The sequence below is a fragment of the Amia ocellicauda genome, chromosome 2 (genome assembly GCF_036373705.1).
Source record: "Amia ocellicauda isolate fAmiCal2 chromosome 2, fAmiCal2.hap1, whole genome shotgun sequence".
Lineage (NCBI taxonomy): Eukaryota > Metazoa > Chordata > Actinopteri > Amiiformes > Amiidae > Amia > Amia ocellicauda.
The window spans coordinates 23731414-23751659 of record NC_089851.1 but is presented as its reverse complement, the minus strand read 5'-3'; the positions used below and the strand labels follow the sequence as shown (position 1 = coordinate 23751659).

At 36.5% G+C, this 20246-nt stretch overlaps 1 protein-coding gene across 4 annotated transcripts in view; it reads left to right on the top strand.

Moving 5' to 3' along the window:
- The window catches only part of ctnnd2a (catenin (cadherin-associated protein), delta 2a), a 315486-nt gene that overhangs the window by 266842 nt on the left and 28398 nt on the right, over positions 1-20246 (top strand). For all 4 annotated transcript variants that reach the window (XM_066721567.1, XM_066721557.1, XM_066721537.1 and 1 more), the window contains 2 exons: positions 10413-10635; positions 19744-19828. In XM_066721567.1, coding sequence (XP_066577664.1) covers positions 10413-10635; positions 19744-19828 — 308 coding nt within the window. The remainder of the gene's footprint in view (positions 1-10412; positions 10636-19743; positions 19829-20246) is intronic.

The following is a 20246-nucleotide window of genomic DNA, read 5'->3' as shown; positions in this document are numbered from 1 at the left end:
GATATTTGACCACTCCAGGTTGCACGGGTTGTGTATGCAAACTGGCTTTTTTAATTTCAGACCACAAAATGTCTGGTTGGATTGAGGTTTAGAGATGGCAAAATCTAAATGTTGATTTTGTGCTCCCTTTAGCATTTCATCATTAACTTGGATGTATGTTTGGGATTGTTGTTGTGCTGGAAAATATCCATTTGCTTGAGGGTTGGCTAAAATATCCTGATATACAGTACATGAGGCTCTCTGTGTTGTCTGTTTCAGCCCAGTCATAATTCAGTACATGGTGATACTTCTTTGAAGAATAACAGTGTAATGGCAAAGAAGAAAATGAATTGACACTGCCTTGTTAAATACAGAAGTGTTTCATTGTTTGCTTTGAATACATAAAACTATGGGGGGAATGGTGTTAATGTTAGGTATTGAGAATATTTAACCCCCTGTAACTGTAGTTTTTCTGCAGTGTTGGTTTCCTGAATGCAGTCATAATGACATTTTCTGCTGATGTGTAAAATGAAAATGTCTTGGCCCTGTATGCATTCACTATATTAAAAGGAATTCATCTGCTTTTGATGACAAAAGCACCAGCGCTTAAAATGTTTTTTTTTTCTATAACATTTCATACATGGGATTCTCTCACTTCAATGAATAATTATCGTTAAAATGTGAATTTGACTAATCATATGATTGAAATTCTGCTCATCCAGTTATATTATGATGTGGATGTCTTATTTTCCCTATGATTTCTCTGATAACTACACTCAGATTATGGGAACTTCAAAGCCAAATAAAATGATTAGAAGAAAAGAAAAGTGCTGTTTTTGTGTGCTGCAAATGAACCAGAATTGATCTGAGATTAACATTCTGCAGCCCATTACTTCCACATCCTTAAAGCCAATAAAATATTGTCTCTTCTTATAAGGTGATCTCAACATCAACAGTATGAAGAATGAAAAGAGAAAGAGAAATCAAAAATGTTTCCAAAGAACATGCAACTAAGTTCTTGGTGTATATTTTAAAATGTTCTCTTACACTATTATTTTATCACTTTTCTAAAGTGTCCTCTTTTATTATTAATAATATTAATAATAATTTGGTAACAATACAGAAAATAAAAAAGTAATTGACTTTGGAGTGGTCAGTTCTATATTTCATCTTTTCTGGTAGCATGAAAAAGGCCCCTGTCTGTAATCAGTCATCAGTAGACACTGGAGTATCAATCACTGCTGCAGCACACAAGTTATCAGTCATGTGAACGTCTTCTCCCCATGTTGTCCGTGCTCCTGACATGAAGATATGACCTGCAGTGGATCAGCTGGTGGATGTGTAAATACATCACGCCAGACTGTTAAACACTAAACATTATTATTTTGTTTGTTTCCTCCTATCCAGATATCTTAAACATAGAAAGCATGATAGAGACAATGTATCAGAAGAGGGTTTAAACGTGTAATTGATTCTGTCATCATTAGCAGCTTGCTTAAATTTCCCAGCAATGAAGATGTTGCTCTGCTATATAGAGGTGTTGTTCCTTTGCCCTACCTGTTCTCAACTGTAATACTTTACATTTCTTAAATTGTAGTTATTATGTATTAATGAGTTGAAATTGTTCTTTCACACCATTACAATTACTAGAAAAGTACAGCATCAGCTTTCTTTACAGGTCTTATAAAAAAGGAGGTGGTTTAATCCACACTTCTTGTTGGACTGCAGTTAAGTCACAATAAATTAGATTTTCCTATGCAAAGAAAGCAATGATGTGGCTTGCGTTTGTACCGAGACTGCATGTGCTGCTGGGAAGCTGGATGATACATTTCCCAGACATTGCAGTTTTTCAGTTTTTCAGTCTAACATGAAATTGTAGGCAGAATCTGTCACTCTCTTAACTAACACACACAAACTATTAGTGTTGCAAAACTCCTAAAGTATTTAAAGTCCTCCAGACTTTTAAAGTACTTTTTAATGTTGACTTTAGGTTTGACAGCTGGCCCAGCTTGCATAGGAAATTCCGTTAACGAGGAGTTTCAGAATCAAGATACTAAAGCAAGTCTCTGCAAGGCATGAAGAGTTGGAAGTGAACGTGTGCCAGATTCCAAGTACTAGGGTGTATTCTGTGGATGTTTATAGGCTTTGAAGTCAACATAAAAAGCTCAATGGCAGCATCCAGAATTCAAGGGATAGGGGAGTGACAGAAGGCTTTGTTCAGTCTCCGTCTCTAAGCAGGTTAGCTTCAGACACTCACATGGTTTTAATGTAAACTCCTGCCCCACACAGGACTTCTGCCCCTGCCTTGCACCCCAGAGTTCATATCATTACACAGTGACTGCCTTGAAATTCACTATCTCAGTTGGCTGCTGTCACACGTTCTATGACAAACCACAAGAAAAAGATTTATTTGTGGAAAGGATCATCAGTGAAGTCAAACTGCACACCTTCAGACACAAGCAGTTTAATGATATACAGGAGATTTACAGACATGTTAAAAATATTGGCATGTTTTTTTGTTTTTGTTTTTTCCCCCCTATGTTTTTCTGTGTGAAAAATTATAATAATACACTACATTTTGTATTATTGTATATGTAAATTACATTACCCATGCACCTGTTCTGTGAGTGTTAACATGAATACCTTCACAAGATTACGCAAGTATCCAATTATAGGAAAAAATACAGAATAACTCTTAGTGGATTTGCAAATCTTCAAAACGGGGTACAATTTAAAATGTGATTTGGATAATTTCTTCACAGGGTGGTAAATTTAACACATTTTGGAGCAGATGATTTTGTGTGTAATGGCTGAACATTCAATATTCCACATCATCAGTGAGTGGAGCTCTTTTATGGGGGATCACAAGGTGCCTTTTCTTCCATTTGAGCTCAAGTGCTGCATTTAAAGGGATTTCCTGAGAGTTTTTAATTTCTATTCTTTGATCTCCAGTGACTGACATCAAAGTCAACTAATTGATACAGTTATTAGAAGACAGTAATTCAGATGACAAACTGTTACAGCATTCACTGAGAAAAGCGTGCAATTTGCAATTTATCATTAGTCCTAGCCTTGTGTTGTAGCCTTTGGCAGCAGTTTTCATATTGAAATGGGAATTTAAAAGCGAGTTTGAAGGTTATTTTTACTTAACTTGAGTAGAATTGTTATTCTCCCTTTATTCTTAAATGTTCTCTGTTAAACGTCCAGTACTTATCAAATATCCCAGGGGCTGCTTCTGTGAAGTGACATTTCCATAAGAGGAATGGATGGCACATCCCTGAGCCTCCGTGGATGATTTGAGTGGAAATTATTAAGTTTTCTTTTGGTGTCAATAGAGGGAATACAGCTTAGTGCAGAGAGTGAAGAAGTGTGGGAATGTGAGGACAAGAGAGAGGAAACAGATTGACATCATTATACCTGTCTTCTGTGTAGCAATAACATCAAATTGAATAATATGATCTTAGCTTTTTTCCTTAGATATCATCCTTCTGCTGTTGCCAAAGTGTACATATATCAACAGCATAGGCCTTTAGGAGGATTTTTGTTTCATTTCTCATACACACAAGTGACAAATGCTCTCCAGAGATGCAGTTAGGATGGTGAAATTCTCTAACTATGATACTGAAAGTTCTGCTAATAAGTTATGATGCATTGTGTTTCATCTATTTAGCCTCAATAAGGAAAGGCTAAGGGAAACTAGACTGAACCTTTTAAAATCTCAGAAGAGAATAATTAAGTTGACTATACATGAAATGTCAAAACTATGGGCTACTGATTCAAGGAAACACTACCAGAAAGAGATGAATTCTTGGAATAATTTCCTGTGTGGATGAAACTTTTACAATGGAGTCTTAATTGGAGTATATTAAATAAAAACTTCATTGCACAGCCATTCTGTTGGGGTAGAACAGCTGCAGCTTTCAACTAATATTGTACTGATTATTTGTTTAAATATTTGAATAATCAAGATACAGCATTATTGAAGCATTTATAAATAAATAAATGATAAAACATATTTTATATAATTGTTTAAAACAAGATTACAGGCAGTATGTTATTATTAATAATAATAACAATTAATTAATTATTAGTAAGAACTTCCTCCAAATAATTTCCGCCCCTGAAGACTTGTGGGTGTTTAAGTTTTAAATGCTCTAACATTGAACTTGTACTGTTTTGAAAAGACAGCTCTTTCCCACAAAGTAAACAATATACGTTGTTGCTGAATGCCCTTTGAAATTAATTCCAGACTATTGAGGTTAGTTTAGGTTTGTTTCTAGCTGAGGAACTTGTTGCTTGTTCACTTTCTACAGTTTTGTAAATCTGGCGAATACTCAACCAATTTTTTTGTTTATTTGAATACTTTGAATAATCGTTGCAGCACTAAATTATACATACTTGCATTGACTGTCTTTCTGTGCTCTGCAGCGAAGACAATGATAGTATAATTGTATAAGGCCAATATAGAGGTGTATACAGGACTTGACTTGCCACACCTGTAAACACTAAATGTGATAATATAATATTTCAATAAGGTTCAGGTGGTACCTGACCAGCAATGAGGATCTGCTAAGAAAAAGTGAAACCACTGAAAAACTTTGGATATATGGACAGGAATAAGGTAAAATTAAAATTAGAGATTTATTTTGCAGTAATGTCTACAAAGTGTTTAATAAGGTTTTAAGCCCCTTTTCACACATTAAAGATATATCTGCTTTTGTAGACTGAGAAATATTTCAGTTCTGATCCTATCGTTGCTGGGCCATATGTATGTGGTTCTAATTTTGTAGCTAATGTCCCCTTCACTATGTCCAGAAAGGCTTGTAAAGATGTTCACAGTAGCTTAGTTAGATGATATTTGGTGGCAGTCATTTCCTCCGAGTCTGTTTCTCCTGGAAAAGCAATTTCTTCAGATATATAAGAATGTACTTCGCTTCTGTTCAGCCAGCCTATGTTGAATCACAACTCTCGTTTTTTTTGTAGTTTTTTTTCCAAATGGTACCATGTGTATTTTTAGATAAATTTGCATCTCAATCACGTCAAATATATCCTTTCCAGTCACTCAATGTACACACTCTTTGTAATCCATCCAAAATAGTCTACTGCCTAATGGGGTTTGGAATAAAGCCTCAATGGTGAAGAGCAGAGTATATATAACTGCACCACAGACATTGTCTGAAAATTACAGCTGTTACTAACAGTTATTCATGTTTTTGACATAAGACTTAAGTATTCACCACTTAAGTATTAGTCAATGAAGCCTGTCCATTAGTCAAGTGATCTAACTGGAATCAAACATGTTCTTTTCTCTCAACTAATGGAGCCTGCCAGTTTTAAAACAACAGGTGGTGCATTAGTTTTGAATGTGAGACTCGAGGATTGACTTATGATGTTGCTGTTTTGTGCTCTGGTGCTGATGATCCTGGCCTCAAGTGTCAAGACACAATGTGCTAGATGTGCTGAAGGATTGCACATGTTTTAAGAGTCCTAAACCTGTCGCAAAAGATGCCAGGTGACATGTACAGAAGCAGGGCTATGGTTTAAATAACTGTTTTGCAGAACTCATTTGTCTTTGTGGTTAAACTGTTCATGAAATATCTGTATTTTACAAATAAGCATATCAGGAACATGACTCCATATATCCATTATTAGAAAAAATGTTCCAGTGTATAGGTGTCAGAATATGTACTTTATTCAATAAATATTTTACCTTAGATTGCAAGGCTTCAAGCTGTCAATAACCAGTACATCACCAGAATAGACACACCGGGGACATGGTTTTGTTGTTGTTCCAGTATAGGTCAGTCCAAATTCCAAGTAACTTTGTTCATATTTCCTTTAATTATTATATATACATATGTATGTATTTATGTATGTATGTATGTATGTATGTATGTATGCATGCATGGCTATTGAGATGCACAGGATCACGCTGCACAATCGCTCTCTCATTCCTCACGTACCACATAACTATCCATCTTGTGTACTGAGCAGGGTGCACAGCAACAGAAGGTTTTACAGACATTTAAACATAAACATAATATTGATTGGTTCCATGCTTAATGGGCGGTTTATGAAAAATAAGAAGAAGGAAAAAAGGAACATGAACATGAGTATTTCAAATGTTTTAGATACATGATTTAAATGTATATATATACTGTAAATACTATTTACATTATTATTCAAATAATCACCATGCCCCTGTTGAAGATCTTATGTGCCCTCTGGGTTGAGAACCTCTAATGTAAAACGTGACCTGGAGCCTGCCACTCAGAGAAGCAATGCTATCCCTGTGGTGGTGAAACTATTATCCACCTTGCATTTCCCTGCCTCCGGGTCTTCCCAGAGGACCGTAGCAGCAGTTGCTGGCATCTCCCAGTCTGTATCTTCCTGTGTATTACAGTTGTGTGTAATGCTTTTTGAGATGAATGCATGAATTCCAAGTCTTAAAAATAAATTTATTTTGAATTTCAGTGTTCAAGTGTTAGGATCAATAGTCTGTACTCATGTGACTTTAATGAGCAGATTTATAGAAACAGAAAACACAGCCAGTCTATGAATGCCCATGTGATTTTTGATTCACATGTAATCATCATGTCAGTACCGGGTCAGTCCGCGACTCCTTTATTTATAAGAATAGTCAAATATTAATCCAGCTGGAAGAAATATGGAACTGGATGGCTATTGGAAGTATACCTGCTTTGATTAGTTTACAAATCAGGAAGTGAAGGGCCACTCAAATGGTAACACTTTATAATAAGTTGCTGCTTATGAATGTGTTATTAATAATTTATAAATGTTTAAAATATTTTTCATATATACTTTATATAGCCTTGATAATGCATTCAAAAAACTCAGTTATAGCAATATATGGAATGGGCAAAACAGTTATCTAGAAAGTGTCCCTCTTATATATGATTTATAATCAAAACATGTAAAATTACTTTTTATGAATGTGTCAAAGCAGTTGTGAAGTTTAAAACCTGTTCATAAATTATTTGAAAGAGGGACACCTTTTAGTAATCTGTTCGACTTTGTGGCCATTCCATGTAAAGCTATAACTGAGTTATATATATTATTAATGCTTTATAATGTGTTTATTAATCTTATATTAAACATTTATACATTATTAATAACACATTCATAAGCAGCACCTTATTTTAAAGTATTTCCAATATATTTAAATCAGTATTCTGTGTCTGTCTTCATTGGCATATTTTTTCTTAGTACATGCGACATGGCACATTTGTGCTGAAACTGGATTTTCTTAGTACATTTAGCCCAATATGTTTTTAATAATACATGAAAGGTTTGTGTGGAGTGCAACCAAACGGTTTATCTCTCCTAAGTAGTCTTCAACTTAGGGTTGCCAGGGTGATAAGATGTGGTCCATGAGATGTTCTATTTCATATTAAAATTATTGTATTTCTATATACAATTATTTATTTATTTCTCCTATTTTTTTTATGTAGTAGGGATATTTTTTAAATTCTCAAATTGTTTCCCACATCAAATGTATTATATCTAAATACACCAATTCATAAAAGAATATAATTAACTATATCTTTTGAGAATTTTGGTCCGGTATTTTGAATGTTTTATTAAAAATAAAGTATTGCTCAAAATGTCACTTGGAACAACCTGTGAAGTGGAAAGAAGTGAGATTATTCCGCATCACTTCTCAGCCTCACACAATCGCTTTGTGTGGACGCTGTGCTTCCCTTCCCTGGAGATGCTGATGAGGGAATCACACTCTCTAGGAAAGGTATGAGACATGGTCATGTCATATGTGATCCTAATACTAATTAAAGCATGATAAAAGGGAAATTAGGCCTTTCATTTTCAAGTCTTTATTTGTTAACAGGACTGTGGACCTTAATTATATGTTAATACTAAAAGCCTGTGGTGCTGTTTTATTTATTTATTTATGTGTTTCCTTTTGTTTGAAATTCAGAGGAAAAATCCTCTTTGCACGACTTTCAAGTGCTGTTGACCTCCAGCTGACATACTTTCCAGGTTAATAATTCTTCTCAGCTTCTTAAGGGATTTTCCATGAGTAGCCTTTTCACAGTTGTCCTCTCACTTCCATTGACATGCATGGGCTGGAGGTCTTCAGGGCCTTTTTAAGCAGTGAGGCTTGCTCGCTTGCAGGTCAATTCTATTTTTTCACATACCATCACTCCTTCCTCTCAAGAGAAGGAAATTAAAATGTAAAAAGGAGCACCATTATGACCACTCTTTAAAGCACTACCATGTTATTTAATAGCCCACAACTCCTTATTTTATATACATCCCTGTTTACTGAAGGTCATAAAGCCCATGAATATGTAAAATAAATCGTACATAGGGTATATACTTATATATATTATGCATGTATGTATGTATATGTGTGTGTATGTATATATATATATATATATATATATATATATAGAGAGAGAGAGAGAGAGAGAGAGAGAGAGAGAGAGAGAGAGAGAGAGAGAGAGAGAGATGTTTGTATGTATGTATGTAGAGTTTTCTACTTGGATGGACAATGTGAAGGCTGCTAAAAAAGATAGTCTCATATGCAAGTGAGAGAATGAGGGTAGTTCTTGATGTTTCTAAAAGACTGAGTTCATACTCTGACAAAGTATGATGCCAGGTTTCCTGAATTCCTGAACTCTTGTCTCTGCACTTTGTCATGAACCTCTCCTAGCATTTTTTTTAATCTCAAGCAAGAAAGATAATTCTGCCTGGAAGTACAAGATAAGTAAACACCAGTGAACTGACTACTCATAGTTTTCTCTTTCACTGATACATGTGTGTTTATTTTACTTTATTTTTAAATGGAATCCACTGGTATTATAAGTATTCATATTATAATTTCAGAATTGGTACGTAGGTAACTACCATAAAACTAGATGGCATCAAAGTCCTTCAAGTTCCAAAGTTTGCAGTACAGATATTCTCCAAGTATGAAGGTTTTGTTGAAGTTCTGGTTGTCTTTGTATGATGTCTATGAATACACCATGCACCCAGGAGAATTCTCCTTGGATTTTAAAAGAAAACTGAAAATCAATTATGCTGCCATTCACAATAACATTTTCGGTTATTAATAAGAATAAAAGTAAAAGTAAAATAAAAGTAAAATAAAAAAATCTTTTCAGTTATTTTGTGCAATATTCCTTTTTTTCCACATGCAATCCAGTGCACAAGGCTACCTATTACTTTTCCTCAGGCTATAAGGTTTACCTAACCCCATCTTTACTAGCTCTCTGTCACTCTCAGAAGAAAAACGGCATTAGTTTTAAAGTGCAAGCAACATATATCATAAAAGTGAAATTCAATTTGCCCTGCATGACATATCCCATGGAAGAAAAAATATATATTAGCAGATAAGAGAAAAAGCCTGAGAAAAAGACAAACAAAACAGTTGGTATTGTTACCAATGGCATTATTGGCAGCTGGAATAATACATGCAGATAAAGTACGAAAGTGTGATATATAATTCATGTAAACATTTGACGAATGACTGAACAAACACAGAACCATTAAAGTTTATATTTTCCTCCTGTGTGTGTTTCAGCTAAGGAATCATGTTTGATTAGTCATTACATTTCATGTTTAATTACTATGAGACATAAAAGTAAGCAATTTAAACAAGTATCTTGCATTCTGGTTTTGTATCCAAGTACAGACCAAATTAGGCCTTTATGAGTTTGTGTTTCAATGAAAACAATAAGATGTGGGCATTATCATTAGCTTATTACTGTGCTGGGGTAGTTTGGCGTCCCAAGGTGAGGCTGAGGGTGCTTAATGAACCCAGAAGGGTAATTTCCCATACCGTATTGTGCATCTCTTTATAAGCCAGCCTTATTATTCAGCCAAGATAGGACTTCTAAAGGAATTAGATGAAGAGCAGCTCTTTTCTTAACCTGCTCTTCTCCCATGAATGTGGCACAAGAAACGTGAAGCAATTACATCGCCAACAATTTTATATTTCATTTGAAAGTTGAGTAAAATCTTCCGCCGATATTCATTTCTGAGGGTGGTTAACAATTGAATGGTTCTCATTTGCCAAGAATGCAGAGAAATAGCTTTTCTTTTATGACTTCTACTTCCAAGCAGGTCCCTGGACTGATTTGAATATCTCCGGGGTCATTTTAAATTGGTGCCTTTAAACATTTTTTAATGTATAACTACATTTATTTCTTTGGTTATTTGCACCTCCTGCTGTCTGGTACTTGCTTTTATCGAATACCAAACTAGCTGCTGAAGTCACATACCCCAGCAGGAATGATTGTACTGTGTTTCTTTTCCTTTGCTCTAAGACAATGAGTTGTACATCCAGTTGAGTGCAGATTTGCATGATGAGGAACGGACTAACACGAGCATGCCCTTTTGTCTGCTTTCTCTCTTCTCTGCTGCTTCTGCTGCCAACCCTCCTTAACCCAAAGGCAAGTACGCTATGCGCGATCTGGTCCACCGCCTACCTGGGGGAAACAGCAGCAGCGGCGGCACCAACAGCACAGCCAGCAAGACCATGTCCGACGACACCGTGACCGCCATCTGCTGTGCCCTGCATGAGGTCATTACTAAAAACATGGAGAATGCCAAGGCCTTACGTGATGCCGGCGGGATCGAAAAGCTCATCGGTATTGCCAGGAGCAAAGGAGACAAGTATGTGCTACATGATCTGCCCCCTGCTCCCTCTTATGCATGCATTTCCACCGCAGTGTCAGTGAGGATGTGAAGTAGCACTCCTAAGGAGCACGTGCATGCATGCATCGATACTGCCAGTTGGTTATTTTGTGTTTGGGATCAGTTAAGGTATATTCCTCCACACAATAGTTAAAAGCACTGAGAAGCATAGTGGATCTAATCTTAGAGTCAGACTGTAATCAAATTGATCGATGGTGAGAAAGACAAAAAGACAGCTAAAAAAACGTGTATGTGGGCATATTCACACCAGACACAAACGACAGCATGTACACAATAATTCAGCCTGTGTGTTTAAATACAGAAGTGCGCACCGCTAACAAAGTGAGGGATGTGAAGGAGTCGAGCAAATACAGAAACTCTTGTATTTCTGTTCGTGCTACACATCACAATGGACCAATCACAAATAGGGTAAAATTTCATGGCTCATGTCAACCGTACAGTTACACTCTCTCTCTCTCTCTCTCTCTCTCTCTCTCTCTCTCTCTCTCTCTCTCTCTCTCTCTCTCTCTCTCTCGTATATATACATTAATTTAAAAATGGACATCACTAAAAACTGAATTATTTTACTGAGAAAATATAGTGTACTTAATGATCCCAGTGTAGATTGTAAAATAAAATGAAAGACAAATTTACTAGAAACAGAAGAACAAAGATGGTATGCCAATCTCTAGATTCATTTCATTTTCACCACACATTGATGGCATATTCATGTAAAATAACAACTCTCTGTTTGACTAACATTGACCCATAATAATGACATGCACACAGCAGGTGAATTTCTTTGATTTAAACTTCAAATCAATCAAAAGTATATGTTTTATATTAATTTCATTGTCTCATAAATACATAACCCCCCCTCCATTACAGTAATCATAAATGTTTATCTCTAGGTTGTAGTGATAACAAAATTTGACTAATACTGAAGCGTACTATACTCATCCTGTATCTGGAGCTGAGCTGTAGGGCTTTAACTAGGTAGTGGTCTCCCCCCAGTGTTTCCCTTCCTTCAATACAGTGAGGGAAAAAAGTATTTGATCCCCTGCTTATTTTGTACGTTTGCCCACTGACAAAGAAATGATCAGTCTATAATTTTAATGGTAGGTGTATTTTAACAGTGAGAGACAGAATAACAACAAAAAAATCCAGAAAAACACATTTCAAAAAAGTTATAAATTGATTTCATGTTAATGAGGGAAATAAGTATTTGACCCCTTCGACTTAGTACTTGGTGGCAAAACCCTTGTTGGCAATCACAAAGGTCAGACATTTCTTGTAGTTGGCCACCAGGTTTGCACACATCTCAGGAGGGATTTTGTCCCACTCCTCTTTGCAGATCCTCTCCAAGTCATTAAGGTTTCAAGGCTGACGTTTGGCAACTCGAACCTTCAGCTCCCTCCACAGATTTTCTATGGGATTAAGGTCTGGAGACTGGCTAGGCCACTCCAGGACCTTAATGTGCTTCTTCTTGAGCCTTTGTTGCCTTGGCTGTGTGTTTTGGGTCATTGTCATGCTGGAATACCCATCCACGACCCATTTTCAATGCCCTGGCTGAGGGAAGGAGGTTCTCACCCAAGATTTGACGGTACATGGCCCCGTCCATCGTCCCTTTGATGTGGTGCAGTTGTCCTGTCCCCTTAGCAGAAAAACACCCCCAAAGCATAATGTTTCCACCTCCATGTTTGACGGTGGGGATGGTGTTCTTGGGGTCATTCCTCCTCCTCCAATCACGGCGAGTTGAGTTGATGCCAAAGAGCTCGATTTTGGTCTCATCTGACCACAACACTTTCACCCAGTTCTCCTCTGAATCATTCAGATGTTGGCAAACTTCAGACAGGCATGTACATGTGCTTTCTTGAGCAGGGGGACCTTGCGGGCGCTGCAGGATTTCAGTCCTTCACGGCGTAGTGTGTTACCAATTGTTTTCTTGGTGACTATGGTCCCAGCTGCCTTGAGATCATTAACAAGATCCTCCCGTGTAGTTCTGGGCTGATTCCTCAACCGTTCTCATGATCATGGAAACTCCACGAGGTGAGATCTTGGATGGAGCCCCAGACTGAGGGAGACTGACAGTTATTTTGTGTTTCTTCCATTTGCGAATAATCGCACCAACTGTTGTCACCTTCTCACCAAGCTGCTTGGCGATGGTCTTGTAGCCCATTCCAGCCTTGTGTAGGTCTACAATCTTGTCCCTGACATCCTTGGACAGCTCTTTAGTCTTGGCCATGGTGGAGAGTTTGGAATCTGATTGATTGATTGCTTCTGTGGACAGGTGTCTTTTATACAGGTAACGAGCTGAGATTAGGAGCTCTCCCTTTAAGAGAGTGCTCCTAATCTCAGCTCATTACCTGTATAAAAGACACCTGGGAGCCAGAAATCTTGCTGATTGATAGGGGATCAAATACTTATTTCACTCATTAACATGGAAATCAATGTATAACTTTTTTGAAATGCATTTTTTTGTTGTAGTTGTTGTTATTCTGTCTCTCACTGTTAAAATACACCTACCATTAAAATTATAGACTGATCATTTCTTTGTCAGTGGGCAAACATATAAAATCAGCAGGGGATCAAATACTTTTTTCCCTCACTGTGTGTGCCATACCCATACTCGTTCTTTTTCATTGGATTTGATTGCAGAAAGAAACAAAACTATCAGGTTTTTCTTTCTCATGACTAGTTCATTGTCACTGATTTGGGCCTTACCATTTTGTTTATGTTCCTGCTGTACTCGCATCTTTTGCTTCACTATGTGGGTGTATTACCTATTCGCCTCCAAATCATTGTTCTGATTGGATGTGCATGGCTCTTACAAATGACAGGCATTTCATTTAAATCAGTCCATTTATTATTACCATTATTAAATACTTAGCAATATTCCATGTATGTGTGTCTATTTGTGTTATGTTGCACTAGAAAATAATCCATTAATTTATCTTCAGATACAATAAAACTTAGAAATTAAACAACACTTATTGTTTCATGATATGTAACAAAATAATCCTCATAGTACAAAGAGATCCTTGTTGTCTTAGTTAATAGTGTTGTATTCTTATTGTATTAACTACACCTGGAAACTCGGTTACTGTCATTTCCTAATTCCAGGGATTTTTTATTTCCTCTGTGTCTTCATTCTGTCTGAATTTTGAAAGAAAGACAATTTTGTAGCTAGGTAAACTCCACTTAGTCATGGGGAAGAAACACTGTCAAGAGGCATTCAACACGAGTTTGTTTAGCTGGCAGGAAACTACGCCTCCAGAGTTAGACTAGGCACCGTGACTGGGACAAACACATTCTCATTACTAGTGATGCCAACTGAGCATGCTCATATCACTCATTAAATATCCTCTTGCCTTAATTGGTTATTGACAGCCTCCCTGTGTTATCAAAGGCTTTTTTCTGTCCTGTGATTCATGACCATTAAGGGAGCCTGAATGGTTTTAAGGGAAATATTTAGCCAACATGACAGTGATTGATGAGCACTTTCCACATAATGGCTGACCCTTGACGTACTGTGTCTGATACATTTACATTGCCCCCATCAAACAATTTTCTTTGGCAGCTGTTTTACACTCTCCTTTATCTTGGGGGCCTAAATGCTATGACAGAAAACAGTCAATGTGTGAATAAAGGGGGCTTCTTAATCAAATATAATGTGTTACTCTATACAGTGTGTCCTAATCTGTTATCATAATCTGTAAGTGAAAGTTCATTGAGGGGTCATCCGAGTGAAAACTAAATCATTACGCGATTCTGAAAATTCTGAACCTGTATTCTGAAAGTACTTTTTTGTGTGCTATTTGACTAGATAAATGTAACCCTGGCTGAACCTTCATTATTCACTTTTACATGTCAAAAATGGTCTCCCATGAAGATATGAAGATGAGCTTAAAGTGAACTTCAGTGTTATTGTAAATGTTTTAGGATAATCTCTGTTTATTGATAAGTGAGCAAAATTTGACTTTAAAGGTTTTCTGGGTAATTTCCTTTCAGATATCACTTAAATACTTAAGTCCTTCATTTTGTATCTATGCATTATTTTGAGTACCACAGGATGGATGCTTGTCTTATGACAAAATGAATCATCAGATGTTTCTTGATGCATTTTAATTTCCAGTTCTTTGCCGATAGTTTGCTTTATTAGTTCATCCCAGCACATACACTACCACAGAATTAAAGTAAACTAAGTAGTATTATTAAATGGAGGTTCGGTTAATACAGCGACCCCATGACATACAGCCGTATGCACTTACCAATAAAGTATACCTTAATGTAACAATTTCAGCATTGCTTGTACACAGGTGATGACTATATTTCAAATCTCCCTTTTAATAAGCACATAGCTTGATCCATATCAGCATATACAGCAAATAAACCTAAGCCCTGATGAGCAATTAACCTACTTAGAATGCACACAGAAGCACTATATATTTCAGATTGGGAGAAGAAGCTTTTCCTATTACCAATGCCTGAAACCAAAAAGCAATATGCAGGTTGAAAATGAAGGCAATAGCAGGGAGTTTAGTCTAACAATTATCAAGATTTTAAGAGGTTTCTCTGATTTGAAGGTAAAATCCATTTAGATTACCTTCAAGTGACCGTGTCTGCTTCTCTGCTTCTTATTTCAAAGAATATATGCATTATTAATTCCTATACCGTAAACCTCTCATTATGTATCGTGTTCTAAAAAAACACCAATTCATTAAGAGTAATTTCCCTTTAAACACATTTTAAATATTGCAAACAGTGGTTGTTGTTCTGCTATGTGAGTTACATCTGCATTATTTAGAGGCTGCAGTTCAGTACACGATGTCTATGCATTTTTTAAGGATTCCCCTGGCACAGGTGGTGCTTTTCTATAATGTGACTCATAATCCTGTGACGGCAACTCCCCTTTGTTTCCCGGTACAAAGGAGATGTTTAATGTAATGATTACATTGTGGGAATTTCAGAAAAGCAATCTGGAAAGGTATTCAGATCAGGAGGACATATAACATCTCTTGTGGTTACTAAAAAAGTTAACTCTTTAGGCCGTCCAGTACAATAATTACATCAGTGGCCTTGCATAATATCTCAAGTGCCAAATAGAATTTTATTTTTATTTTAGAATTTCCACCTTTCTTCAGACATGATCATTGTATTTTGTATCCTTTTATTATAATTGAGGGTATATGTTTTACACTGTATTGAAACAGAAACCAGGTTTGATTCATGATTGTTCTTTTTCTTGTTTGAGATTGTTTTAATATAATAAATAAATTGATTCAGCTCATGATTGTTTTACTGCCAAACTGCAGGCAAATACCCAATCAAAAATGAGCAATGCAATTTCAACTGGACAATCAGTTTCAGCTAAAAATATCTCGGCTGTTGATGAAGAATTCATCCAAATGTGTGTTCATAATGTCATTCAGAATGTGTTATAATTTAATCAACATTTCCTTTCCCTTTCCCTCTTATTTATTTAACAGAAAGCTTGTAAACCATCATTGTGTGTATATATATATATATATATATATATATATATATATATATATATATATATATATATAGCATTATGGCTTTCATCTTCTGGGGCAAACAGTTGTTACTTCGACATATTTTAATTGTAATTTAGAATGACAAAATAGAGTTGCTTTTCCCATAAAAGCAATTGTGTCTTTCCATTGCTGTAACATAATTGTTTCATGAGGATAAAATGAAGAGACCAGAAGTTACATGATGTTAAATGTTACATGAATAGATAAAGGTTTAAACAAAACTGCTGCACAAATGAAAGCAGATATAAACACAGGAACAGAGTGGCTTTGAATCCTAGGCCACAGCCTGCCAACACAATAACTCTTGTAAGATGTTTGACCAGTAGAGCTCAATCAAATATATCAGACATAAACACAAGTTCAAAAGATACAAACAATTTATTATAAATCAAAGGAACACTGACTATGCTAAATTTTGGTAATGATTACAACAGCGACAATATCTTACTTACTCAGAAGGTTACTCAATTGTGTTACTCCAACCCTAACTTCATATGTTAGTATTGGTTATTTGTTTCAAAGTTCATTTGATCAGTCTAAAACACCAGTCTGGTTGAGATGCTGTCCATAGGTTGCCTATAGGGGATGATTGGGCACAACTGCATTAAAATATATACTGTATATCAATCTGCTATTTTGGCTAATATTGAATTTGCTGTAATAGCTAATGGCAGAAGGGAGAAGATCTCTCTCAATATGCACATATATATATTTATATATCTAGCTATGCTAGATAGTGACTCATATATGTATAACAATCATTCAAATGTTTACTAGAACTAGATCATGCAAAAATACATTAAATAATGTGCTGCTGTATATCAATATTTCTCAAGTTCATAAACAAATATTGAATGTTCAGATACTTATCAGAAAGCCTGATTGTCTACCCTAGTCAGGACCATGATACGAATGCAGGCAGGGACTCAAGGAGTGTGTCTGCATGGCGAGAAACAATGGTCCGGTGATGCCAAATTTCTCATGTCTTTCGAATGTAAATTCAAAAGATGAATGCGTAAATAAGGTGGTTCGGTTACTTCAGTTTTCCACTGAAGCAACGGCTCTTCCACAGTGTACTCGATGGAATCCGGAGGCAGATCTCCGGGCAAGATGAATGTTCTGCTGGCTTAGCGAGGTCAACCCATCTTTAGCGCAGAGTGAGTGGCTACAGGATTGAATTATTCAAAATGTTCAGTCTAGGCACTAGCCAGGTGATCAGGTGATAATGCTAGCTTGAGGAATGTGTTATACACAAAGTTCAATAAAATATTATTGATATGGTCTCCTGGGCTGAGGCTGGGCTGCTGGCTGGTTCAGAGTTTGTTCTGAGATTGAAGCAGCACGAATCACAGACTTACACTGTGTCTTGTCAGAAGCTACTTGGCTAAGTCTCAGGTGTCTGTGTATTCGAGGAGCTTGCATAGAGCACACAGAACAAATCATTATTTTCCGGCAACGAATTTTAAGGAAAAAGAGTACAAGCACTGATTGGCTTATTTGCGACCGTCGGCCATGATCTGGGCCCTTGACGTACGATCCTCATTGGAGGATCCTACATGGGAAAGATTCATCGCCTGCTGATTTCCTGCTCATCAGGTAGCTGTGAGTGGATTTACAGCCTCATCTTTAATGGTGCGATGCTGTGGGGCGATTGACACCTTCCAGAACAGAAACATAGATTTTGATTGTGTGCGGATGTGTCAAGATGGCGCCAAGCAGGCTGAAGTCCCATCTCCTGAATTATGCCTTTCTATCAAGATGTTCATGCCCCCCTTAAACTGTGGACTTCAGAGCAAACACAGCACATCTTTGATCAACGTCATAGCCTGTTAGAACTTACCGGACTCTAAAGGGTCGGGGATCTGGAGAGGGACAAGAGATAAACAACCACCACTTTATATAAATTTGTATTCATTAAACCGACAGAATGTGCTGGTGGCTACAGTAGCAAGCCTGGCTATTCCTAAGTGTCCCTCAAAGTCTATGTATAAATATTCCAGGTCTTCGATAGCCAGAATGAGATTCTCTGCTGTCGATCATCCAGAAAAATGAATCGCTTGTGAGTCAATTATGTAGATCAGATGTTCTGATATAAGCATATCAGTGCGACGGAGCAACTTTTTAGTTATACAGCTCATAGATTTGCATATTTATTAGTCATTTAAAACTGCTCTCCAGAATGCGAATTTTATACAAAAAAGAACAATTGATATTAAAAGACATAAAGAAGCTGATATTTAAGTTATGTGCCTTTAAGGGTATCAGTATTTGAATTTGCTTCTGTAGTGTGCAGGGTATGACTTATCACCCTTCATGTGCAGTGTTATGACTTGACATCTTCCACCCACGCAGGTATTGTTGCTATGCAAAGCAACATAGAAATAAGAGAATAGAGTTGCATATCAGGTATACAGGAATTTACATTTAAAGGAATTATAGCAGGATCAGTTACCCTGGATGTTTAAACTGCAAGTAGTCTGAGGTGGCCTGAATCAGATTGTGTACCAAAGAAGAACCACATCAATTAGACTTTCAATTTGGAAGAACTCCATTCAATAAATAATTTGTGTCTTTGACAATGTTGACTGGTTGAATCAAAAGGTGGACATGAATATGACACAGATGCTTAGTGATGGTAAAAAAAGTATGATAAATCAAACATTGCAAACTGGTGAGCCTTCCTTGTACTGTCAGCAGGATGATGTCAGCCATCACTGATATTCATCTCCCTCCATATTATTTCTGTTTACTAGTATGGGTTTTGGAGAAACAGTCTCCCTCTCCTTTTTCTTATCCTGACCTCTTACTCATCAAACCCCAAAGAACTGAAGCATGTCAAAGTGAAGACATCTACAGTAGGTCCAGCCCATGCAGGTGTTCCTCAGGAGTCTATCACCAACCCAGCAGTCTTTCTGACATTTATCAGTAATCTTGTCGAGCACCTCCAGTAGTTATTAATGCTCATAACTCCACCATGTTCTGAGATTTTCCATTATTATCTGGCAGGAAGCCTTACAGTCAGATTGTCAGGTATGATTGTCAGCTTGTCAGGTATGAGTCTAATCATGCCTGGGGCAAAGTCACCTTCAAATCAAACAAAGTCCTCCATCAAGTTGCACAGGCTTGGTCTCCACCTCATGTTGCACTGGATTCTAAAATGATCTGGGAAGCCCGTGTTATAAAGAAACAGATGTCTGTTACACAACACGTCACATCTTCAGGGACTTATATATATATATATATATATATATATATATATATATATATATATATATATATATATCTTGTTTATTTTTCATGGTCCTGTGTTTGCTGCATTATCGAATGTATTTCACCAAGTTAGGAAATCACTTGATTATACACATCACCCGACATATTGTTGAATGATATACCAATTAGGTTACCTTTAATAGTACATCTAGTTAAATAAATGTTTTTTTTTTTTTTTTTACATTTTATTTTAAGAAATCCAAATTGTAATACCAAAACCAAATGATAAGACAACAATGATTTTTTCCTTTCTCCTAAGGCATTCACCAAAGGTGGTGAAAGCAGCATCTCAGGTCCTCAATAGCATGTGGCAATACAGAGACCTGCGCAGCCTCTATAAGAAGGTAAGACATCATCCCTTTATTTCAAGGTGCAGAGTTTTTTGTTTACTTTGTGATCATTATTTGTATGTATTTATGTATTAAGAAGTCTAAAGCAAATACATCCAATTTCAATAATTCCCCTTCCAGGGATCTTCATATGTTGTATAGAGTTACATTTTGTGCACATCTGGTTTACCTTACGTCTTAGTAATGCAAAAGTAGCATTACCATGAAAAACAATAACCTTGGGATATTACATACTGATAGGCCTGGGAGTTATTATGGAACATGGAGGGTCATATATCTATGATACCTGTTAATCACCAGGTGACACCAGTGTTAAATCCCATATCAGTCAACAGCAGCTGCCTGCAGGAAGAAACTGTCTAAATATTTATAGTGTCATGTAGAATTGCCTGAAGATAATGGACATTTGTTC